Source organism: Limanda limanda, chromosome 13 (assembly GCF_963576545.1).
Source record: "Limanda limanda chromosome 13, fLimLim1.1, whole genome shotgun sequence".
In the NCBI taxonomy this organism is placed as follows: Eukaryota; Metazoa; Chordata; class Actinopteri; order Pleuronectiformes; family Pleuronectidae; genus Limanda; species Limanda limanda.
In genome coordinates, this window is record NC_083648.1 from 18,543,192 (window position 1) to 18,569,105 (window position 25,914).

At 42.0% G+C, this 25,914-nt stretch overlaps 3 protein-coding genes across 8 annotated transcripts; 2 read left to right on the forward strand and 1 right to left on the reverse strand.

Moving 5' to 3' along the window:
• The first annotated feature begins 585 nt into the window (after nt 1–585).
• serbp1b (SERPINE1 mRNA binding protein 1b) lies at nt 586–9,959 on the forward strand. 4 transcript variants are annotated; one of them, XM_061084660.1, is made up of 9 exons: nt 586–938; nt 1,935–2,154; nt 3,094–3,237; nt 3,556–3,669; nt 4,759–4,836; nt 5,141–5,330; nt 6,461–6,526; nt 6,748–6,939; nt 8,272–9,959. In XM_061084660.1, the coding sequence occupies exons 1-9, from the start codon at nt 683–685 to the stop codon at nt 8,329–8,331; spliced, it is 1,320 nt and encodes a 439-aa protein (XP_060940643.1). In that variant the 5' UTR covers nt 586–682; the 3' UTR covers nt 8,332–9,959. The 4 variants fall into 4 exon arrangements, with proteins under 4 accessions (XP_060940643.1, XP_060940645.1, XP_060940644.1 ...); XM_061084662.1 differs by having other exon boundaries at nt 3,598–3,669; XM_061084661.1 differs by having other exon boundaries at nt 3,097–3,237.
• A 2,076-nt stretch (nt 9,960–12,035) lies between these two features.
• Nucleotides 12,036–16,142, forward strand: LOC133018326 (nucleotide sugar transporter SLC35D1-like). The gene is made up of 13 exons (XM_061084664.1): nt 12,036–12,288; nt 13,351–13,384; nt 13,480–13,566; nt 14,067–14,134; nt 14,231–14,302; nt 14,390–14,458; nt 14,536–14,638; nt 14,724–14,816; nt 14,933–15,000; nt 15,342–15,420; nt 15,508–15,590; nt 15,677–15,729; nt 15,823–16,142. Exons 1-13 carry the CDS (start codon nt 12,089–12,091, stop codon nt 15,831–15,833), a joined length of 1,020 nt encoding a protein of 339 aa, XP_060940647.1. The 5' UTR covers nt 12,036–12,088; the 3' UTR covers nt 15,834–16,142.
• A 348-nt stretch (nt 16,143–16,490) lies between these two features.
• On the reverse strand, nt 16,491–24,519 carry mier1b (mesoderm induction early response 1b, transcriptional regulator). 3 transcript variants are annotated; one of them, XM_061084668.1, is made up of 13 exons: nt 24,483–24,519; nt 23,699–23,723; nt 22,562–22,710; nt 22,245–22,436; nt 22,022–22,133; nt 21,828–21,895; nt 21,554–21,626; nt 21,239–21,390; nt 20,655–20,736; nt 20,280–20,374; nt 19,834–19,880; nt 19,066–19,226; nt 16,491–18,350 (listed from the first exon to the last, which is right to left on the reverse strand). In XM_061084668.1, exons 1-13 carry the CDS (start codon nt 24,489–24,491, stop codon nt 18,034–18,036), a joined length of 1,482 nt encoding a protein of 493 aa, XP_060940651.1. In that variant the 5' UTR covers nt 24,492–24,519; the 3' UTR covers nt 16,491–18,033. The 3 variants fall into 3 exon arrangements, with proteins under 3 accessions (XP_060940651.1, XP_060940650.1, XP_060940649.1); XM_061084667.1 differs by having other exon boundaries at nt 19,099–19,226; nt 19,834–19,961; XM_061084666.1 differs by having other exon boundaries at nt 19,834–19,961.
• Nucleotides 24,520–25,914: the final 1,395 nt, after the last annotated feature.

Consider the following 25,914-nt stretch of genomic DNA (forward strand, 5'->3'; position numbering starts at 1 on the left):
ACATGCATGTACATTTCAGTCATACTGTTGTTTCCTGTAGGTTTGGGGCTTTCTGCACCACTCACCAGTCTGACGTTAAATCTATTTTGTTTCCTTATGGAAATGTATCTGTGTTCTTCTGTGAGACAATCGTGGAATATGTATTTTATTACATGCATGTTAATTTCTGTCATACTCTGTTGTTTCCTGTTGTGTTGGGGTTTTCTGCACCACTCACCAGTCTGATGTTAAATCGACTTTGTTTTTCCCTATAGAAATGTGTCTGTTTTCTCCTGTAAGACAATCGTGGAATATGTATTGTATTACATGCATGTTCATTTCTGTCACACTCTGGAGTTTGCCACAGTGTATGTGCTTTATATAAACCAGGATCTCGTTTCCTGCAGCCACACCACTCATCAGTCTGGAGTTAAATCCACTGTGCTGCCTCCTCCTGTGTAACATCCAGTGCCACACTCCAGCAGGATTATAGAGCAGGAGGACATGACACTTACATAATGTCAATAAAAACATTGCGGCCGCAGCGTGCTCACATTGGTGCGGGCGGCGCGGTGTCCCGGATGGGGCTCGCACCGGAAGAGAAGGAGCAGCTCTGCACGCCATCTTGTGGCCGCATCCCGCGATTCGTTCGCATCAAGCCTCGTAGACTCGGAGGTTGAATCCCGCTGAGAGGGGCGCCATCATGCCCGGACACCTGCAGGAAGGCTTCGGCTGCGTCGTGACCAACCGGTTCGACCAGCTCCTGGACGACGAGTCGGACCCGTTCGAGATACTCAAGGCCGCCGAGAGCAAGAAGAAGGAGGGGGCCGCCGCGGGCTCCGCCAAGTCCGCGGCGCAGGCAGCCAAGCAGCCGAGGAAGGAGTCCCAGAAGGACCGGAAGAACCCGCTGCTGGACAAGAAGGAGGAGAGCCAGCCCCCGGTCCCCCTGAAGAAAGAAGGTGAGCGGGTCCTCTCTGCTGCCCCGGTGTCCTGCGGGTTTACCCGGGTCTGTCTCCTGCAGCTCCGTTAGCTGCAGGTGTTAGCGGGTCCGAGACAAACACAGCCCGAGGGAGACTGGGACCCGGTCCTGCTGCAGGTAGAGGACACACCGGTCCGTCCTCACCTGTCCTGCTGCGGGTAGAGGACACACCGGTCCGTCCTCACCTGTCCTGCTGCGGGTAGAGGACACACCGGTCAGGTCCTCACCTGTCCTGCTGCAGGTAGAGGACACACCGGTCCGTCCTCACCCGGTCCTGCTGCGGGTAGAGGACACACCGGTCCGTCCTCACCTGTCCTGCTGCGGGTAGAGGACACACCGGTCCGTCCTCACAGGCGGGGGGCAGCAGCTTCACCGTGCAGCTCCGGTGGAGTCCTCTATGCAGACCCAGCCAGTGTTGTGTCGCAGAAATGGTTTGCACTGGAGATGAAGGTGTAGTGTTGTGTTACTGTCCGCTGGATGCTCCGGCGGATCCGCTGGAGGATCCGCTGGAGGATGCTCTGCTGGAGGATGCTCCTGAGGATCCGCTGGAAGATGCTCCTCTGGAGGATGCTCCGTGGAGGATGCTCTGGAGGATGCTCTGGAGGATCCGCTGGAGGATCCGCTGGAGGATGCTCCGTGCACCGGCTGCAGGCTGCACGGAGCTCTGCAGGATGTTTACCTGTGAGCGGGACCAGGGCACGGAGCAGACCGCTGTTTGTTGTGATGCTGTCTTCTCACTGTGAATGCTGCATATTTGTGTAACTCATTGGCTCTAAAATACCAGTGAGTTTCTGGACAGACCCTGGGAACTAAGTGCATTAACAGTTACAAGACTAATGTAAAGCTGCTGAGGTGACGCTCAGTACATCAGGAGCTTAAACAGCTTTTTTCCAACTCAGCTCCTCTGTGTAAATGGTGTGAGCATGACTGTAACTCTGAGTTTACTCCATCTGACTCCTGCTCGTGTGATCTGCAGGAATCAGGCGGGTGGGCCGGAGACCGGACCAGCAGGGCCAGCCCGGTTCCCAGCACCAGCAGGGCGGCCAGCCCGGTTCCCAGCACCAGGGCGGACATGGCGGCCAGGGCGAAGGGCGACCCGGGGACAAGAGGCCGGACAGGAGACCTCCCCGAGAGCGCCGCTTCGAGAAGCCCTCCGAGGACAAGCCCGAGGGACCTGGCGAGTTCTCAGCAGACAAGTGGGTAGCTGTGAGGAATGATGAAACGCAGATTTAAACGTGCTGATAAGCACAAGGCCGTCTGGTGCTATCACCGGATCAGTGTGAGGCTGTGTGCAGGAAGCGTAGATTTGATCTAAACTCTCTTAACCTGACAGAGCAACCATCAGTGAACTGCATGGTTCTGAGGCTGGACTGCTCTTTGACATTTAAGCAAACACTTCTGTCATCGAGCAGTTTTTACCAAAAGTGCAGATCCTCTCTGCAGATAACAGCATGTTTACAGACTTGTTAATATTACGTCTCTTTGGCCTGTGCACAAACGGTATTAACCTGCGTTAGGTGATCTGGGCAGGTCCAAGTACAGGTGTAAATATACCCAAGATGCATTGCAGGCACATTTGAGATCTGATCACTAAGACAGCAATCAGAGGGGGTCTGGGACGCATGTGGCCACAGACTCTTAAAAGTGTGAACTAAACTCTGATGTTTTCGTTTCTCAATATAAGAGATGCTTGATACCACTTTCCCCTTCCTGTTGATTCAGATACCTGATTTTTTTGTATAGGCCGATGCAGGACACTGATACAATACCTGTTCATTTAAATGCATGACAACTTGTATAACCTATTTGAACAGCTTTATGCTAATAACCCTGTATGGCAGTGTCAATGATGTGGTATGGGATTGGTGCGTAGATGTGCGTACTCGCTGGTGCCTTACCTGGCGGTAGACAATGATTTCTTGATATTGACAACAGACCCAGGTGTCACTGCCGACTCCACACATGAACACATTTGCTCTTTTCAAACAGAAATAGTGAACATGCTTATTTGCACACAGAGCGGAGAAGTGAGATCGCAAAGAGTCACTCGAGACGCATTCTAACGCCAGTTGTGAACATGACCACCGTCCACTTACGATTGCCGGGAATCAATTAACATGTGCTTCTGTGTCCAGCAGGCCTCCTGGAGACCGGCCCCCCCGAGGGCGTGGTGGCGGCCGGGGTGGGCGCGGTGGAAGAGGGCGGGGCATGGGCCGGGGAGACGGCTTCGACTCCCGTGGGAAACGAGACTTTGAGCGACACAGCGGCACTGACAAATCGTGAGTCAGTCCTGAACTTCGACTTTAGCAGAGCAGGGAATCTAAAAATAGAAATGACTCGTCAACAAACTGTGTTGTTGTCAGGAGATTATTTGTTGGTCGCTTTAACGCAAAGTTTTCAAAATCCTGTGACGCTGTTGTTCACAAACCAAACAACACAAAGACGCACTGACCTCTGCAGAGGTCAGGAAGTCTTAATGTCTGCGATCAAGATCAGTTGTGTTATTTTTTTTCCAAGTTGTGTTCACTAACCTACTTTTCACTACAGACTAAAGAGTTGTTGTTGGAACTACTCCCACTGTGACTATTTTCATACAGCATCCATCTCGGTGTGTGTCCTCCTGTCTGTTCTCACTCCAGCAATCCGAAGGTGGAGGAGAAGCGCAGCGGCAGCGGCCCACACAACTGGGGCAACGTGAAGGAAGAAGTGAGGTGAGCGTTCACAAACAGACACACACACGGCCTGTTTGTCTGAGCTGTGTCCACTGTCTGCACAACAACCAGGCACATCTCGAATGAGCCCAGACTCACTGTGGTGGTTTCCAGATAAAGTCAGTTTAACTTATGATGCACCACTTTGTTCAGTTCTGATCAATCACCTGACGTTGGTTCTCTGCTGGTTAGATTGTGGATACCCAGGCTGGGTTCAGATAGAGAGTTTGAAGTGTTTGGCTCAGGCTTGGTTACGTTGGCATGGCGACCTACTGGATTTCTTTACTCTGCACATGCCTGTAATCGAGGGAAACATTGGGCTTGGGTCGGGTTCAGACATAATAAGATGCCTCGCTTAGTTTCTTCTCAGGCTCGGTTGGATTTGGACAGAACCCCCCCCCACACACACACACACACTCAACTGCCAGTCCTGCATCGCTTTTCTTGCTCATCCTTTGTTGGCTGTGAGGTAACTTGATGCTTTAGGAAACCACACTTTAAATATTTACAGAAAATCATTAAATTTAAATGCGTCCCAAAGCAGTAATTTAAGTAAGCTACACATACCAACAGGGGGAGGGGGGGTCACCTGCTTGGCTTACTCGTTCAATGTTTTGAAAAAGTTTAGCAAGAGAATGGAATCTATTAGGTGTCCTCGTCAGAGCTGCTAAACAATATTTGACATTTGATTGGCTTGTTTTGTGTTGTTTTCTGACATCAGCATCTGACCTTGGATTTATGTTATATAGGGTTGCATTGTTGTTACTCACAATTACTTAAATACTGGTTGTGTTGTTTTTATGTGCCTATTTGATTGACTTATTTAAGGTTTAATTTAAACCTACATTATAGGAAGTTTTCCTTGTAAAACAAACACTTTCTTCTTCAATGACAATGTTTGACATTGGATACGTTGTTGGTGCTATATATATATATATATATATATATATATGTGTATGTATGTATAATGTACATTTAAAACTTGATTAAAATATTTTCGTTTTGATCAGTACTTTTTAACAATTCTACAGTTATAAGTCGTGTCAAATAGTCTGTATTGACAAGGTGCCTGTGTGACTCTGTTCCCAGTGAGACCAGTGAACCGACCGTCGCCCCGGAGACGACCCCAGAAGGAGAGGAACCTGCACCTGCCGGCTCTGAGAACAAGTGAGCATGCACTTCCTGTCAGATGATAAGTTGTCCGATGCTATTTCGACATTCAGGAAAGAAATATAATCTGTTTACGTAAAAGCCAGGAAAGGTAGCTTGCAGCTGCAGAGCACTATCGGCAGGTTTTATAAGACGGTCTTTGTCACCAACTGTTCTGCATTCTGCTCCCACAGCTGTGGTGGATTGGGGATAAACATTGTTACTGACCTTTTGGCCCTCGGGATTAGAGCAGGTATAGAGCTAAGAGGATCTGCGGCTCTACGTTTTAAATTTGCTACAATGCTGTGTGCTGGCTTCCCAGGGAGAACGAGGCGGAAGAGGTGAAAAACGAAGGCCCCAAAGAAATGACCCTGGACGAGTGGAAGGCCATGCAGGACAAGGAGCGCACCAAGGTGGAGTTCAACATCCGTAAGCCCAACGAGGGCGCCGACAGCCAGTGGAAGAAAGGATACGTGCTGCACAAGTCCAAGAGCGAGGACGTGTGTATCGAGGTGGGTCAAGATTGGTGAAGAGAAACTTTTTCTTCTGTTGTATTTACCGTAACCAGAAACATCCCCCGGCCTTATCCCAATGTTATATTTTTCCAAATACTATAATTCGTGGTTATTTACATTTTCAAGCATAAAGCAAAAGGATCCGTGTGAGGCTGTGTGCAGGAAGCATCGATTTGATCTTAACTCTCTCAACCTGACAGCGCAACCATCAGTGAACTGCATGGTTCTGAGGCTGGACTGGTCTTTGACATTTAAGCCAACACTTCTGTCATCTAGTGCAGATCCCCTCTGCAGAGAACAGCATGTTTGCACACTTGTTAATATTACGTCTCTTTGGCCTGTGCACAAACGGTATTAACCTGAGCAGGTCCAAGTACAGGTGTAAATATACCCAAGATGCATTGCAGGCAGATTTGTGATCTGATCACTAAGACAGCATTCAGAGGGGGTCTGGGATACATGTGGCCACATTCTCTTAAAAGTGTGAACTAAACTCTGATGTTATTGTTTCTCAATATTAGGGATGCTTGATACCATTTTTCCCTTCGTGTTGATTCAAATACCTGATTTTTGTGTATAGGCCGATGCAGAACACTGATCCAATACCTGTTCATTTAAATGCATGACAACTTGTATAACGTATTTTAACAGCTTTATGCTAATAACTCTGTATGGCAGTGTTAATGATGTGGTATGGGATTGGTGCATACATGTGCGTTTTTTACATTTTCAAGCATAAACCAAAAGGAAAGACTACAGGGAAATATGGAGTTTGGATAACATAGAAAGTTGTGCACAGATAGTATTAAATTTTTTTTGTATTCTTTGAGGCATTGCACTCAAACGTGTGTGTCAATGACAGAAAGTTAATGATAATTCAGATAGGGAGTGTGTTGCAACAGTTCTAGACACAGTGCTGTCGCTCTTCTGAGGAAACAGAGCCGTGTTAAACGTAGACAGCGCAGAGACTGTTTCCTGTTTCGCTTTTCCTTGAATTTAAATGGAAAATCTCTGGCTGGACTCCAGGGACACACGCTCAGGTTACTGCGGAGGTCACGTTGACTTTCTCACAAGCTGCGATGACATCACACGTGTAAATACTCATGTTTCTCGTCTTCAATTTCCAGAAGCCTGTCGGTGCTCTGATTGACCCCCCAGAGATTGAACCAGAAGCTCCACCAGTTTACCAGAAGGTGCCTGCAGCTCTCACACTTCTCATTCATCCACACAGACTATGACAACATTTGGGGGGTAATTTTTATTCTATTTTGGGCAGAGGAAATAAAGACCCTAAAGGTATTGTACTAAACGATGCACACTAAATCATATACCCCATGTTCACTCTCATTACTACATTACAAATAAATGGAATGCAGTAAATCTCCTAACCTTCTTCTACATCTTCTCTTGTCAGCCGCCCGGCCCCATCGACGAGTCCAGCGAGCACCACTTCCGCAAACCAGCCAACGACATCACATCCCAGCTGGAGATCAACTTTGGAGACCTGGGCCGCCCCGGCCGCGGGCGTGGGGGGGCGCGCGGAGGCCGGGGAGGCCGCGGCGGGGGAGGCACCAGGCCGGCACGCGGGGGAGGACGGCCCGAAAAGGTAACAATGAAAGCTGCGAACAACAACAAAGGTTTAGTGTCCCGCACAAAAGATTCAGCTCACTGACTGAACAGGCTGCAGAATCACTGGCATGGAAAACCTGCTGCGGAGAACTGAAGCCGTGAAATAACAGACCAGTGGACACATGCTCCACAGTGGGAAACTCTCACTGACATCCTGACAGTGGTGCTGTTTTTGTGTGAATCAGAGTTAGGGTTCCAAAATTCCGGGGATATTCAAAGTTGGAAACTTTCCTTGGGAATTAGCGGGAATATACGTGAATAAGACAGTAGCTACAATAAAGAGGCTTTGTTGGAAAAACATGCATTAAGTTATCAAGATTTCAAAGTTATGCAAGTATTGCATTATTATTAAAAGTTACAGGGCTATTGAAACTATCAAATAAGCCTCTCAAACTATGGAGTTGACAGTTAATTGTCTTTGGGTTCAAAAAAATGAGCATCAGCCTTCACACACACTTTGTTATAAGATCCATTGTTTGTTTTTTTTCCAAATATTTTCACAATGCAAGAGAACATGCAGAGCATACAGAGTACTCTACATTAAACATTACAGAAAATTACATAACAAAATAAAAAAAATTCACACATAGATGAATAAAACAAATTAAATAAATAAAGTAAATAATTCCCCCCACTCAAAGAGAAAAAGAAAAAGGTTGGTGCATAGGATGACACATCACAGAGAAATACCGCAATGACACAGTAAATAATGTAGTTGGTGGTGTATCCATCTATTCCAAATAAGGCTGTCAGATTTTCAAAAATAACTTATATTTCTTTCTGAGACTATATGTAATCTTTTCAAGAGGAATAGAGCCGTTCATTTCCACAGACCATCTGTCTATGAGAGTCGGGGAATCAGACTTCCAAGTCATTGCTATACATTTCCTGGCCACACATAAAGCAATTTCTGCTAATTTAATTTGGAGCTTCGTCAAAGACCCATTGAAAGTTGTGAAGTTTCCCAGTAAACATAGCTCAGGATCCAATGGAAAGGTAACTCCCGGGATCTTAGTTAAGGCATTACAAAAGTCATACCAAATGGACCTCACCTTTGTGCAAAGCCAGGTACAGTGTAGGAAGGAGCCAACCTCTATTCCACACCTAAAACACATTTCTGACAATTCAGGTTTGGATTTATGTAGCTTCTGTGGGGTGAGGTACAGTTGATGAAGAAAATTATAATGCACAAGTCTGTACCGGGCATTAATAAGATCCATTGTTAAAATACAACCATTGATTGACCGTGGCAGCTTGACTGATGTAGAAGCCCAGTTAACCCTGTCCTGGTTGTTGTGTCTCCCTCCAGGCGAGTGGCGTGTCAGTCCCCAACGTGGACGATCCTGAGGCCTTCCCAGCTCTGGCCTAGGGGCTCCTTCTCCACCACCAGCCCCCCCATCTGCCCTTCCCGGGCCCCTCCTCTACAAGGCTTGCATGCTTACCACATCTTCCAAGTATATAAGAAAACCGAAAAAAAAAATCCCATACCATCCACACCAGAGGACAACAATTTTACCCGTTTTAAAGGAGAACAAAAGACAAAAAAAGGCGGAAAAGGACCTCTTGTTACACTGAAGTTTTGTATTTAGGAAACATGAAAGCAGGGATGTTTTCATACTTTTCTTTTTTTTCAGAGATTATGCATACATCCGTGATCATTCTTTTTCTGCTGCTTGAATTTATGAATTTATTCATTTGTGCAATTAGGTTGAAGTGTGTGTATCTCTTCCCCCTGAAGCTTTTGTGCTTTATTTTTTTCTCTCCTCCTGACTTCAGCTCAGTATTACGGGATCATCTTAGAAAAAGACTTTCTGCTGGAGTTTTTGTTTTCCAGTAAATGCACACTGATGTGGTAGCGATTCACTACATAGAAAACTTGTACTAGATATCTGAATTATGGCTTAACTTGCATTTAAAGTGTTATTACTCTGATCCTAACTACCCACCCGTTTGCGAGGCACAAGTTCAGGATGTGTATCCAGGCAAAGAGGCTTGGTATTTTTCAGCTTGTTGTGCAGTGGAAGTGAACGCCTTTTCCTGTTTTATTTATTTTTTTATAGCTTGCCTTTTATTTGCTGGACCAGTGGTTAGTAATGCTTTGTATCCCCTGATCCAGATGTGCTACCTGTGTTTTCAGGGTGTCCCAGGGCCCAATGTATATCTTTAGGCTGGTCCTCTTAGGTCATACAGACTGTACTACTTGTAACTTAGGACCACTAAGCAAATATTGTATTTTGTTGTTAAGGATGTGTGTGTGTGTGTTTGTGTGTGAATGTATTGAAGTGTGTGAGGCTGACTGAATGACTGTGTGAATTTGACCACTGTTAAATTAAAATTTTAAGTATTCCTCCGCTAAGAACTTGCCATTCTCCAACAGTAGATTGCACGTTCTGGCCTGAAGTAGTTCATACGGTGTTTTGAAAAGTGATTGTTGAAATCTATGCGAGAACGATAGACTGTGGATCTAGCTCTTACAGTATCTGTAATATATTTTGAGATCTCAAAGCACTTGGGTTTTATCAGCAACAATCCTCTGAAGATTGTGTTTTTTATTTTCCTTTTTCCTTCTGTGAACCATAATTGCTGTTTTTATTTCATTCCTTTCTTTTGGTATTTTATCAGTGCAGCAGCACCAATGCATAATTTGTCTGAAAGAAATGTCCGCTGTCATCGTGGAGCAATCACGAGCTACAGAATGTATTGTAAGGTAATGTTGCTTGTAGCCACCTGTGTCAGTCATTTCCAGTGAGCTTTTATCTTTATTTTTATGAAGTGAGTACATTCCACAATTGGGGGGGATGCCGTTTATTGGGGGGGGTTGTACTGAAGACATTGGGGAGTGAGTTCAAAGCTTTACATTCTGTGCGCTGCGGTGACTCGCTGGTGATGCACTGATACAGGCGGCTGCAAAAGTTTTCTCGTGCGACTGTTTGAGCCACGTGACGGCGAAAGTTTCTCTTGCAAACATCCCTGTTCTAATAAATCGCTTTAGAGGTGTTACATGTACTCTGCCAGTGGCTGTCGGGGGTGTTTTAAAATCCATACTGTGAATTTAAAAGGTGTAAAAGACGCTGATGACTCTTCATTGGCTTCAAAACACTGCGGCGGGGGGGTTCTTCAGGCCGGCAGTATTCCCTGTTGATCCTATACGGACCTGAGTGAGACGTAAGCAGTGCAGAGAGGTTGGGTTTACACTCGGTTACAGTTTTTAGGCAGCCCTGCAATAAACCATCTGTGATGTTGACTCAGCTTAATGGACTGTGAAGCTACAAGTTATATCCATTGTATCTATTAAATATATAATTGTTTGGATAATATAACTCAAATTAACTCAACACCTAGAACAAAGATTCACCAAATCCTGAATATCATAACCTTGATGAAGGTGGGATTTACTGTAGGACTGATGTATTAGACTTGTCGCTAGATTTGAGAATTGAATCAACTGACCTTTATTTCACGAAGTTATTCCCATAGTGAGTATATACTCTTAAGGTAAAAAAAAATATGTAGCTATGAAGTCTTATTTTGTTTTCTAAGAGAGATTTTAGTTTCAACTCTAGTGTGAAAGGTATAGATCATGTTAGCTGGTTGATATACGAAGAAATAAGTTGGTCCCACATTTACACAATATCCTTTAATGTCAAGTGTATGTGAATCGATTTGATTTAACACATGGATAGGGAGGAAAACAGGAAAGGTCAGTTTTTTTAATCTATAATAATAAACTCAATTTATTAAGCACTTGTCAAAATCCACATTACATAATACTTTACCGAGTCAAATTCCCTGTTTGTGCAAACTTACTTGGCCAATAAACCTGATTCTGATTCTGATAGCGCCTTAGAATGGCAACAAACTTAAACAGTCACATCAGCAAAATAGAATAAAATCATTCGGTATGTGAAACAAAAATTGGGAAATGGAAATTGAAGGCTGAAGAAGAGCCTGTAAAGACATGATCTCCTCAGGCTGTTGTTACTGGGGTCAAGCCAGCCCACACTTGCGTCTCTGTGGTCAAATCAGCCGACACAGAAATTCTACTGCGCGCATATACTGACATTTATGGTAAACGCATCCAAAGCGTTTTTTCAAAATAAACTGTTGACATGGAGCATATACAAAATGCATAATTGAAAAGGAAATGGATTGGATTGATATCACAAGAAGAATATATCGTCTCACGTGTCATTTTTATAAATAGCATTTTACAAAATAAAAGTCACACATTTTTAGCTTCAAGTAGCTAATTTCTGGATATTTCAAAGTACTGTAAAAACACTTTGATCAATAATTCCAGAGACAGACTGATAAGCCGGTGATCAGGACCTCTCAAACTATCAATGTACTAAATATTAAACATATGTATTGTATAGGTTAAGAGATTTTTCAAAGTAAAGTCCAACATTTTCACTGTTGAATATATCATTTCAGGGTGTAACAACACTTTGCCCAATACGTTCAGAGAGAGACTGATATGCTTGTGTGCAGGACCTCTCTGACTACCTACATACTGAATAGCAAACATTTTTACTGGATAGATTTGGAGATTTTTCAAAGTAAAGTCCAACATTTTCACTGTGGAATAGATCATTTAAGGACTTTCACTGTAGAAAATAGATAATTTCAGGATACTTCAAAGCACTGTAAAAACACTTTGCTCAATAAGTTGATTTTTCAAAGTAAAGTCCAACATGTGTACAATCATATCAGTTCATTCCTGGATATTTCAAAGTACTCTTAAAATAATAAAGTACCTACTAAGAAAACATGAGAGCGATGGATTTAAATAAAAAGGAAAACCAAAGTACACAACAGTTGAAAAAGCAAGGACTGGACTTTTGTTACCTTTTAGTTTTTCCCTTTCAGTGAAATAAAGTAGTTGAAAAAGTTATGCATTAATAATGTTATTCCATTAACTTGATGGATATAATGGTTTCCCAGAATAATGATATAAGATTGACTGTGTATGAAATGTTTACATTCTGTTAATTTACGTCATAAAGTCAAGATAGTTACCTTCCTTCCTCTTCCGTCTTCGCCGACGGAACTTCCTCGGCGTCAGATGCTGTTGTGCGCATGCTCAGCAGGACTCGAGGTCTCCTGTTGAAACCTCCCAGGTACTAATGGCTGAGCGCCGCAGACATCGACATGAGCCCGGAGACAGAGCCTCCTCGGCCGGGGGACAGTCCTCCAGGGCCCGGGGAGAGGGCTCCGGTGCAGGCGGCTCCTCCTCGGTGATGCTGAAGCTTCTGGCCGCGGTGTTTTACGGTGTCAGCTCGTTCCTCATCGTCATTGTCAACAAGAGCGTCCTGAGCAGCTACAGGTACAAAGTTCAGAGTTCCAGTCAGAGGAAGCCCGGTCTCCACATGTGTGTTGTTATAGGACTGTTATTACTCTAACGGTGAGCTGAGGGAAAGGACACGGTGAATGTTGGAGCTGTGAGGACTGTCACTGGGTTTCTCTACCTGCACCAACCTCTCCCTTCAGAAACCTTCATGTTTCTCTACCTGCACCAACCTCTCCCCCAGCAACCTCCATGTTTATTTAGGGAGAGGTTGGTTATTTAGTTCAGTGAATCATCAGTTCAACAACCAGGGAAAGTCTGGAGTTCTTACAACGTGAATGCGAGAATCTAAATGTACAGAAAGTAAGATGATGTAACTTCAGAAAGAAATAACACTCTCACTAAGTTAATGTTGAGTTCAGAAACAACATCTGTTCACTCCACATCATTCAAAATAAACCTTATAATGCAACCGAGTCAATAATAAAAGTAAAGTACAAGAACGTCAGTCCAAATCATAGCTTCCAAAGTAATCACTAAACAGTACCGTGCAGTCATTGATTACATCTACTGCATTTGTGTTGGTTCAGAACTTGAAATCCTTGTTGTTTACATTTGTGTCGAGTTTCTATTTTATCTTTTACAATTAGGAAAAAAAATCAGGAAGATAAAAGGCCAAACTTGTGTAACGTGTTTAATCTCAGGTTGTAGGAAGTAAACCAGACGTTAACATGCGGCTAAGAAGCATTAAAGAAATGTAGTAATTACCTCCAACAAAGAGTTTATGTTTTCTTCTGTTTGTATGTGAGTTAGTAGGATTATTAAAAAGCTACTGCACAGATTTCCAAGAACCTTTGGTCAGAGAAGAAACATTGAATGTTGCTGCAGATCCAGAAACTTTTTCCCTTATTTCCCAGGAATAATTCCTGAATTTAGAGAACTTATTTTGTTATTTATTAGTGTGTGAAATTTGGTGCAGCACTACTGTTTGAATTTATTTATTTATTATTTATTTACTGCTGGGTCTTGGCAAACTGTTCTGGTTAAATATTTGTTTTCAGTCACTTTGTTCATTCTCACCGCTGTCTACGTGTTTTACAGGTTTCCATCGTCAACATGTGTCGGAATCGGCCAAGTAGGTTTGTCTTAAGTGGAGTCAACGTTTTTTCCTCTGCTCTTAAACAAACACTGATGTGCTTCACTTCCTCTTCATGCTTCCTCTCCCTGCAGATGCTGGCCACAGTCGTAGTTCTGAGGACGGGGAAGATGTTGGGCATCATCTCATTTCCAGATCTGGATCTGAGTATACCAGGCAAGGTGTGCAGTGAATTCTATGAGCCGATACCATGGGAGACAATAAAGTAGTTCCCAAAAGTATTATCTGCACTCAACACACTTTTAGAGGGCCATATTGAAGATAAACAAAGTAAAATTTGAGTAAAAGTCGTGGTTTAAAGCGTTAAAGTCACAATATTTTGAGAATAAATCTGTAATTTCATTTGATTTTTACAAGAATGTCAATCAAATTGTATCTCTATAGCCCATATTTTACAGATCACACTCTCATAGGGGTGAATAAGGTGTAACATCATCTGCCCTAACACAAAACTAGAGTGAGGAAAAAAACTTTCTTCAAATAGAAAAAAGTCATAATATTATGAGAAAAAAGTTGTGATGTGATGTGACAGACAAATCTTCTGACACCCCCCCCCCCCCTCTAATATGACAGATATTTGTCCTCCTTTAAATTGCCCTAATACTCCATTGTAATTGTAATAATCTCCTTTAAAAATGTTCTGTGCTTTCTTCCGTTCCAGATGTTCCCGCTGCCTCTGCTGTATGTGGGGAATCAGATATCAGGACTCTTCGGGACACAGCGACTCAAGTGAGAGCTTGTCTTCCATTATTATTGAATATTATTTTCATGAAATGTACTTTTAAACAGAATCATTTGACTCTGAATCATTTCTTCATCTCCTAGTTTACCTATGTTTACAGTCCTGAGGAGGTTCAGTATTTTTCTCACCATGGTGTTTGAGGGATTCTTGCTGAAGTAGGTTCAACTCCATGTTTCCTTTTTTTTTAACAAAATGTTTTTACACATGCAAATTAATGCTTTAGATATTTCCTCTCCTCACAGGAAGACATACACTGCGTCGGTGAAAATGACGGTGTTCACCATGATCTTCGGTGCTTTCATCGCCGCCAGGTAAGCGCCACACACACACTGAACCCGTGTGCTGATATTCAAACCCCAGGCCCGTTTCTCACTCTGGGGTTTTACAGCTCTGATATAGCGTTTGACCTGGAAGGGTACGTCTTCATCATGCTGAACAACGTCCTGACGGCGGCCAGCGGGGCGTATGTGAAGCAGAAACTTGACTCAAAGGTGAGCAGAACGGTTGAATCTCATCCCGCGGCGCCTCTTGTTCTTTCACCGTTTCCTGAAGAGCTTTGTGTTGCTGTTCACACAGGAGCTGGGCAAATTTGGGCTTCTGTATTACAACGCTCTGATCATGATTTTCCCCACTACGGCGTATGCCTACTACTCAGGGGACTTACAAATGGTAAGATGTGTTTTTTCTAACATGAGTTTACGTATAATTTACTTCGTAAACAGCCCTGAGGGTCTCTGTCTTGTGTGTGTTTGTGTGTGTTTGTGTGTGTTTGTGTTTGCGTACAGGCGCTGGAGTTTGACGGATGGTCCGAGCAGCTGTTTGTTGTGCAGTTTGTGCTCTCCTGTGTCATGGGGTAACTTCAACTGTCATTATTTGTTCATGGATATCATTGATTGTCTATAAAGATGGACAGCATCACAGCTCACAGCCTCACATAGAGAATAGATCCTGTCTCCTCAATGTTAGTGGATGGGACGTGGTGAGAACTAAAAAAAACAAATGGCACATCAACTAAAGCTTTCTGTCTATGTCCTGTAGGTGGTTCTTATCACAGATGTTTGACCAAGTGTTACTTTATCAGAAAAGTTTGGTTTTTATTCATTATTGATGCTGTCCTCCATGTTTATATACAGATCTGTAATATAAACCCTCATCGCTGCTCTTGTCTAATTCGCTTCTCCATCTGTCATTCAGCTTCATTCTGATGTACTCCATCATGCTGTGCACGCAGCACAACTCAGCGCTCACTACCTCCATCGTGGGCTGCATCAAGGTGGGTCATTTAGAGCCGGTGCTGCCCTCTATTGGCTGAATGCAGATGTGTGAAGTGACTCTCTCTGTCTCTGTGTGATTGCTGCAGAACGTTGTTGTGACCTACATTGGAATGGTGTTCGGTGGTGATTACATTTTCACCTGGACAAACTTTATAGGTCTGAACATCAGGTAAGACTCAGAGCATTTGACTGATTCTGTTTGAGGAGCTGATATTTTCTGTCTGAGAACAGATTGTGCATCTTTGTGTCTCACAGCATCGCCGGGAGCCTGGTGTACTCCGTCATCACCTTCACACAGGAGCGAGCGAGTAAGAACTGATTCAATAATGTCGATGGGAAAATTCACTGTAACAGTCCGATGTGTTTCCTGACTATTACTTTTTTGCATCCAATTTGAACAGAAAAGGCATAAACACAGTCCCGACCCGACGCTGAAGTACGTCCAGAGCACATTTCCTCTCCGAGCACAGTACAGAGATACATGTATATACATATATCTATTTTTAAAACATTCCTTGTTTTACAAACATCTCCTGTATTGTCAGCTTGTGCATTTTTATTTGCTATTTTACAATCATGAAAAGTAATTTTTTGACACTATTATCAGCTTTTATGTGTATGATTATGACAAAGAGCCTTAACTTTTATACAATTATATTTCACAATGAGATGGACATTTTTATATTTGAGAAATTAATTAAATTAAAAGTCTTTATTTAAATTGTTTGTACCTTTTTCAATTCACATGTTATGTGAGGAATATTTAAACTACTAGTCAAATGCTTACATGTCTTTTGATTTGAAAAGTGTTACTTTGGGTGGCTATGGCTCAGGAGGTAGAGCTGGTCATCCACTAACAGGAGGGTGGGTGACTCGATTCCAGCCTCCCCAGTTCTGCTTGCTAAAGTGTCCTTGGGCAAGACACTGAACCCCAACTTGCCCCTGATGGCTGTGCTATGTGTGATAGAGAAAGTGCTGCACATAGAAACCCTGTTTCTACAAAACTTTACTGCAGTTTTGAGTGGTTGAAATTTTGCAGTATAAAAAACTCACATTACGACTTCTCAACTTCATTAATACATTTATTAAATATAGCCGTTTATTCCATTCATAGCCAAGTCTTGGAATACACTTCATTTTTATTCATTTTGTCATTTACAGAGAAAAAAAGCCATCAGTAAATAAAAAAGGAGAAAAGAGACTACATGGATCAACATTAGTTGAGACAAACTCATCTTAATTTGTGAATGTAAGTTCAAAGCTGGAGTACAAAGTAAAACAATGAAGCATTAAGTTGAAAAGCTACTGTACCAAAACAAATTAGCCTGGTCTGCTGGAGGTCAACTGCTTTGAAGACGCTCACTGTGGAGGGACAGGAAATGCTGGCTGAAACTAAGCATTAGCCTTTGCTTTTTAAAAACCAAAGCTCAACCACAATGTGGAGTATTTTGTACGCACAAAACATGAAGCTCTGCAACAAACATCTGAGACTGAGCAGGGTCACACAGGAATGAGACGTGCCGCCGGACAGAGAGGGGACGAGGAATGGCTACTTTAGTTACATCCATCTCAGAGCAACAGAGGCAAAAAGGTTTCTCAACAAAAAAAGCGAAGCCTACGAGGAAGACCAGAAAATACAGAGATAAACATTCAGTTATAAAAATGTACCAACTGCTCAAGGTAAGAAATCTATACAAACTTTACATTAAAAACCATGAACATTCTGTCTAGTAAAAACAAAGTGTTGAGCAAAGCACTGACTATGAAAATCCAAAAATACAGCGATCTTCTACACGATGAGATTATAATACGAGACATCACTGATGTCAGCTGCTTTACACAAACAAACCTGCAGGGGGGGTCAGGGGGGAGACGAACCCGTCGGTTTATTTATCAGAAACAAACAGCTATGATACGAGGCCAGAGCCGGTTCAGCGAGTGAAGGAGTGAAAAAGTCATTCTGCTGGGTTTTTACATCACCACTCTGATCGATCAGTCAATCAACAATGAGAAACATACAATCAAAGTGCAACTAAAGCAAGTCAGTGGCAGCACCAGCCTACCTGTCGTCTTTCTGCCTCTTTAAGACAACTCGAGCATCGGTCGGTCTGTCCCCTGTGTCATCAAATGTTCAAATGGCTTGAACAGTAATTAATCATTAAAGATTTTTTTGTTAAAAAATATAAATATCTCTTTGTGTAAAAAAATAATCAGGTGATGTCTTTTCTTTGAGTACAAATAGAAAAAAAAAAGGAAATTCTTGGCAAAATTTTGTCAGTCTCCGAAAAAGGGAATAAAGACGGTGAGAGAAGATGTTTCATAGATACGATGGAGCTGTGGTACTTTGGGATGAGCTTTGCAGGCAGTCAGTACATGAATGGGTTCGGGGTGGGGTGGGGTGGGGGGGGGGTGACGGGTCTGTCACTGCCCCTCCCGGAGGACCAGCTGCAGTTTGGTAGGCTGTGTTCTTCACTGTGTCGTTTGCAGTGACCTTTGACCTTGTTATCGTGAGTCCTTGCTCTCAGGAGATGCCGAGCTCCCAGGTCAAAAAGGTCGGGACATTTAACCCCGGGTTACCGTCTATCAGTGAGCGCAACCAAGCTCGAAAACCTTCAGTTCTCCTGCGTTCTGGATGGTTCCACCTCACTTTGGCCCAAAGGCTCTGCCTCCGTCCTGCACCTCTTGGCCGGCCGGTCGAGTGCCACTGCCTCTGCGTCTCTGTGGTCGAGCGGCGGCTCTAGAGAACCATTTCTGTCGTGGTTGGGCGCAGAGGGTTGGCTGCAGCCGTTGGAGTTGTTGTCTGAGACGGGAGGAGATTCCACTGTTGGAATGGAGGGGCCGTTGGACTGAGTCGACTCAGGTTTGACTGAATGTACTGGAAGCAACGTAGCGCCATCCACTGGGTGGTTTGAATTGTGAGTTGCGATACCTGTCAAAGAAAGAAATATTGAGTGATCAGAGATAATTAAGAAATAAAGAGATCATACTAAAAACTATAAACTGTAGTAAGATTACAAATGTTGATACAACTGGATATCCCCAGTAACATGTTCACAGTTTACTGAAAGAGATATTAATGAAATGTTATTATATTGAATTCGTCAATGGTCCAGCTCGAAAAATGGAATGTCCATCATTTCTACTCTGATGGCTGTGTTGATGAAACCCAAATGAACTGATGTTTTGTTTTGACCATTAGTGATAGGGAGGGATATCGTCTTTTAGGTGATTGACTCCTTCACATACTATGAAAAATTCAGATCTATGCAACTTTTGTTATTTTCATTTGTATTTGCCAAAAATAAAAACCATCTTTAACAAGGATACATTTTAGATAAGGTCTTGCTCAGGGGCACTTAGACAGTGGAATAGGGAGAGGAGTGTCTATCTGTCGATCCTCTTGCACTTGAACAGATCATTTCTTGCACTGAATTGCTACTTTTACAGATTTTACTAGTTTTATTTATTATTATATACTATTTAACGCTTTCAAAAGCTATTTTTGTTTTGTCTTAAGTTGCTCTAACAATTTGTCATGATGTCTTTTATGTTTTATGTAAGGCACTTTGAATTAACTTGTTGCTGAAAGGGGCAAAACAAATGAAGTAACAAACATCTTAAATTCCTGTTTGTGTGTTAAATACCTATTTGTGTGTAAGGGCTAGTCATCAGCTCACCATTCTGACTGCTGCTGTCCTCCTTCTCTGAGTGGCTGGCGCTGCTGCTGGAGGTGGTGGGAGGAGGCGATGCCGCCCTGCTTGATGCTGCGCTCTCCGTCTCATCCAGTAATCTGTCCATGTAGTCTCTGAGGACAGACAGCAGGACACAGCCCGTTACACATAATCTCAACTCTTGACAGGGTGATACAGTGAGCACAGGTGGGTCCTCGTTAGGATCAAATACTGTACAGTGAATCACTATAATTTCCAAAGATGATTTAGAAATAAAGTGTGGATTATTTTTATGTTTTCAATGTGTTAATATTAATGTATAAGTATGTTTCCATCCCTAACCACTTTTTTCTTCTGTTTATCGTACTTTTTTTAAGTGATTGATTGATTAATACACGAGACTCCTTGTAAATCTTCATGAACTATATATAAATATTGCAAATGATATATGACTGGACCATTTCCACAGAATAAGAACTGATAACAGTTTAAATTCATTTAATTAACATCACTTTGGCTTCACTTATTTAAAATCTGAAAATCCCAGCAAGACTTTTTAACAAAAACCCTATCCAAAAACACCAAACCTAAGACATGGTTATGATTTTCTTCAATTAATTACACTACATATTTTACATCATGTAAGTTCAATTAGCTTGAAAAAAGCCAAATAATGAATAATTCACAATGTCTACAGATCAATATATTTCACAACTGTACATATAAAAAAATGAAACTCACGTTACACCAGGGTGAAGGTTGTATTTCCTTTTCCCAAGTCTGGTTTGCTGTGCAAAGAAATCATAACGCTCAGACTTCTTCCACATGTAATAAAAGGCCACACATTCTCCTACAGACCTAGTTCTCACCTGAAAGATTTAATTCAGCAGACATGAAATGACCATTATTAACATCGTCTGAAGACACAGATTCAGCACAATGTCAAAGAAAAGACAAATCAAATTTCTCTCTGGGACAAAAATCAGACACCAACACTTAAAAATTTGATTTGTCTCAAAATGCCGCAAGGTTGAAATGGAGCAGATTTCAACCCTGAGCATTCAACAAACACATGTCAGCAACACATCAACAATCATTTAAAATCAATTTTATTGTCAACAAATTATTTTTAATATCAATATGAGGACACAATTATCGTAACAAGCAGATTTTCACACGTCTCTTACCTTATTGGCTTGTATTAAATGAAAGTCTTTCCCATAAGCTTTTAATCCTTGTTCAAAGTTTCTACATTCCTCTTCAGTCCAGACAGACAACTCCTCTGTTACAAAGAAGAAGAATGTTTAAGGTTGCATCTTTATTACAATCTCTTTCACAAAGATAAACATCACAGTATCTACAAAGAGAGAACTAGATCAGTTCAGATACATTTGAGAAAACTGATGTGAAAATGAAGATAATATGTGGGCTCTCACGATTAAAAGATTAAAAACAATTACATCTGTTGTTATGCGTGTGTGTGATGTCTGCCACGTTTTGAAAATCAGTTAAGATGTGAAAATCCTCCAGTGTGCAGCAGGTATTAGTGAGAGTCTGCTTACCTCTGGCTGCTTTTACATTAAACTTAAGTCTTCTTAAAGCTTCTTCTGTGTCAAAGTCACATTTCACCAGTTCATACAATGCCTACATGGAAACAGAAACAAACATGTTTACATTAACAACATGAAAAACTATAAACATAATACATTAGGAATTTTTTTTTAAAGCATATGAGTTTTTCTGAGTGTCAAAACATTTTGTTTAGACTAACAACACAATAGTCACATGCAGACCATATTCAAACAGGACGAAAAAGTTTCAGTGGCATAACATATTTGTTGCGATGCATTGATTATTTACAGCTGCAGGACTGAGTGTGTGTCAATTCCAAATGGACAGCCGTGTCAGTGTTCATTGTAACCAAGACACAAGTCACCTAGTGCTACAGCCGCCTCACTGGTGAGTGTTAAATCGTTTTTTGGACAACAATGGATGTCTGTGGCTCAGACTAATACGCTAAATCAGGCTTTTGCTAAACACGTCATTGTTTATTTTGGACTTTTGAATGGATTTCTTGACAATAAGAAAAATGTAGACAATGATCAGCCATTTCCATTAATACATGTTACAGATGTTTTGATCTCACCTGTTCATTATCTTTGATATGAGATCCCTCTGGGATCGCATCGACTCCCTTCTCCTCTCCAGTTCGCCTCGATGCCTCTGTTAAGAACTCCACTACTTTGCCTTCAGGAAGACACTCGGGGTTCCACAATAACTGGTCATCGTTTTCATAAACTACAGAACAAATTCACAGACAGCAGCTTATGAGATGTCAATTTTACATCAATCATATCAACTTTATACAATGTTTATTCTGTGTATCCCTTGTGTAACTCGCATAGTGTTATTACTTGAATGTGCAGATGTCGACAGCGAGGAAACATAGCAGCCATCTCACCTTTTTCGTTGTCATTATATTTACACAAGCCAGCAGGGGTTTCTGCCTGATACATGGAGCCAACCATAATCTCCTGTTGGGGAAAAACACACAGTTTAAACTTAATGTGGACTGACAATTGAAAACTTGATTTTCTGCACACACACATTTTCACTACACATTTGAACTTTGGTGAGTTAATATTATTTGAGAAATTCAGTTTAAATCTTGTATATAAAACTGGCACCTCATATGTTCACAGTATTTAACCCTGATAAATTAGGTTCAAACAAACCTTCTTCCAGTCTTCTGATGGAACATAGTCTTCATCTTCATCTGACTCCTCCTCTGCATCATTATTGCCTGAGACCAAAAGTGAAATTTTAGTCAGATAAATCTCACAAGAGAGTCAGAGTCTGAGATGCTTTCGTATACAGATAACACATGACTCTTCTACATAAAAAGTAAAGAAGATGAGATGGCACGTACTTTCAAAATACATAAGTTCTGCTGTGCCGAGGGACCTGACTGAGCGTGTGCGAACCTCAGAGGTTGTCTGGGCCTCATTCCCCTGTCCTATAGAGTTCCTAACACCCTCACCCTGGAAACATACACACACAATGTCACAAATGTTACAGATGCTGCTGAACTGACACAACACATTAGTTTTCTTGAAATCATTTAACTATCAAGAAACTCAAGATATACATACCTCATTTCTTTTCAACTCGCCAGTGCTTCTGCTGCTTTCGTCGTTGTCATTGTCAAGGTCTTCTTCCTCATCCTCCTCCTCGTCTTCCTCTTCTTCCTCAGGTTCCTCTTCCTCCTCTTCATCCTCATCTGCTGTTGATCCACCCCCATAGCCATACAGACTCAGCAGCTCATGAATGGGCATTTCTCCCTCCTGTTACAAAAGAGAAGCAAAAACTTCTTGTTGAACTCCACTCACTCAGGAAGATTACTGCATAACAGTATATTTTATTAACGGAGGTGACAAAATAAACTATGTGTGGAAAGCCTGAAACTAACCCGTGCGAGATCTTCAATCTCGTTTGCATTGGTGTCATCTGATGCCTCCAACCTTTCCTCTTCCTCCAGGGTGCGCTCATCATCAAAGTCATGGACAAGCATGTCTGCTGCTGGGTCGAAATCCCGGTCATCGGAACCTGCTGAACCTCCTGGAGAAGAGTTATAAGAGATATTGTAAATTCAGACTGACGATATAAAATACTGATATATGAATAACATTTTGACAAAACTTTAACCGAAGGAAATTAGGAACAAATCCAACAAAGGCCCAATCAGTACATTTTGTTTAAATATAAAGTTCAAGTAGATTAAAGATATATTCAGGTGCTGGGTTGAGTGATAAGCATATGGTAAATTGTTTGTATATATATAAAGAGATTTTCTAGTCTTGATGACCAACCAAAGTGCTTTAATCTACAACCTTTCCCATTCATATATTGCATCTATTAGCAGCACTTTTTTTCTATTGGGGGGAATTTAGGTTAAAGCATCTTGCCCAAGGACACTTCGGCATGCAGCTGGAGAAATCTAGGATCGAACTGCAGACCTTTTGGTTTGAGGACGACCGCTCTACCCCTCAGCCACAGCCGTCAATATTGTAAATGTAATTATAAATGTACAATATTGATATAAATCATGAGAACGAACCATTTATCATAATTCAATTTAAACTCTTGGGGGTTTTATTAGTCAGATGGGGATGTCTGCTTTTACAAATTCAGGAAATTGATTACAAATGATAAAGGCATGCTCATCAATAGAAAAATATATTAAACAGCCATAAACACTGAATTACACTATAACAACATTATTCATAATTGCTTAATACAGCCAAGGATATGAAAATAACTGATATATGGTGTAAACACTAAGGCAAAATTTCAGATTGTACAAAAATTCAAAGTTATGGCATTTAGTGTTTTTAATGATCATTATTAAGTATTTAACTATTGTTTCCAACTATAACTCACAACTAAAATGTGTAATATAACCAACTGGTAATCGATATTTACATGTGATTAACATTAAGGCAACAACATTAACTTTATGGATTAAATTAAATATGTTCTTGATACAAGTCTCAGAAAAACCCCGTGCACCCAGAGGAAAAAGAGAAGCAGATGCAGATGTACGTACCTGGGCTCGAGTTCCCGAGGGAGGGCTGGAAAACGGAGAAGAGGAGCACGAGTTAAATCACAGAACAGATTCAGAGGCAAACACCTCCTGAGATCTACAACCAGAAATCGTTCGTCGTCGCTGCGTGAGCCACAACAACACACTGAAGTTACTTCGTCACTGGTGGGAGTTAGAGAGAGAAAGCGCGCCCTGTTCTGCGAGAAGAGAAACAAAGAGTGTCACCACTTCCTGCGGGACCGTGGAGGCTGCAGCTCGGCGAGAGGTGAACACAACAGCGACTGTGGCGTTTACCGCCCGGATTCAGCCTCACTTAGCTTAGCACCACAGCCCGGTACGCACTCCGCGGGCTAACTTGCAGTACAAGTTTCAAGCTAACACTCTTCTTCTACATGGGGGCTAACGCGTTCGAGTGGAGCTCGGTACCCGCCTCTCGCCAGTGAAGACCCCGCGGGCCACACGACGCGTACACGTAGCCGTGGAAGTATGACGACACGTCGGGTGAAACACGCAAACGTGGATAGTTAAGTGTTCTTCAACAAAACCGCGAAGTGCCACAGCTAGCAGCTCCCTGCAGTCGGAGCTAGCGCGGCTAACGTTAGCTTAACCCGAAGTTTACTAAACATGGAAGTGTCGGGAAATGTGAATTATCCAGTGACGCCACAGTTCGCTTCCTAACCCCCGGAAGTGGAGCGGCGACTCGCACACGACGCGCACACTGGAACGAATAAACTGAGCGGCAGCGCTACATTATTTATTTTTCCGTATATTTATCTCACTCTCTTACCTCCGCCATGTTTGCAATCCTGCAGGGTCACGTCAGGGGTCAGCCGCGGTGCCCGGATGTAGAGCCCCGCCCACCTGCGGTATCAAAGCGTGATGCCATGGTGATGCCTCCAGAGCTCGTGGAGCTGCCCTGACGTCACACACACTTTGATCATGATAATATTGATAATAATAAAAAACAAACAATGTAAACATCTACCCAACGTTGCATAATATACAGGTTTAACAAGGTACACATTACATTACATCATTTGTATTATCTCTAAATTAAGGAAACAGAATAATAATTACTATTATTATAATAACAGACGTGGCAATAATTATTAAAATATTGAAAGTAAGTCCAAGCATTTTTTTATTAAATCCTAACCAAGGGAACTGAATGTATGATATGCTCCTAAATGTGATTATATTTATACGGAATAAGTGAATTAGTGATCAAATTAAATGTTTTCCACTTTAAAAGGAATACTCTAATTCATTTATATTAACTATAACAATAGAGTAGGTAAAAAAGGACAGAGGCACATATGCTGTCTTTCAGGTATATTTTGTGATTGTGGGAATCACAGAAAACAAACATTGAAAATAATCCAATAAAAAAAATGTATGGCCCAACAAAGATGGTTTCCAAGAGGACATAACACTTTATATCCTTTTACATGAATTAAGGTGGGGTTCTGTAAAGTTGTACAATCTGAAAGATAAAGGGTTTAAAACTACGACACAAGTATGGAAGGTTACTGGGGTTTTCTGCCACCAGAAACCATGGAGCACAATCTCATTCGTTAATCTGCTCTTTTAAGAGATACAGATACAGTGGAAAAGACCAGAGGGGCAATCAGAAGGTTTAAGCTATAAACATGATAAAACTAGATTTGATTTCTGATACCAGCCCCACCGTGTGTTGTGAGACATGGGCCAGTAATGACCATTCTAAAGGTTGACCCTTTTCCATGACAGAGTTTATTTTGACAAATGTACTGGTAATCTAAACATCTCTTCTTGGAACCACTGATTTATGTTCATGATAGTGACCAACACACACCACTATGTTGCTATGTAGAGAGCCATCACTTCAGTTGGTCACACATGGAATATCTCCAGCTATCCATTAGGAGACACTTTGCCAAATCCACGGCAATAAAAACCTTGCAGTTCAGACATAAAGATGCATTTCTTTCCTCAACATTTATGAAAATTGTATTTAATCAGTGATCCTCACAATGGCCCAGATTCCCACACACATCCCAAACAGCCTGAGTGACATCCGTCTGTTAAAAGCCTTTGATGGTCACACAAGATAATAAACAGATTTTTCTCAGGATTTACCTGGGACAGCGTTTGTGACCTCACCAGAGACTTAATATAAAAGGACTGATGCGGGTTGTGTCCTGAGAATCAACAGAGGGTGTTAGTGTGTGTTTGGGATT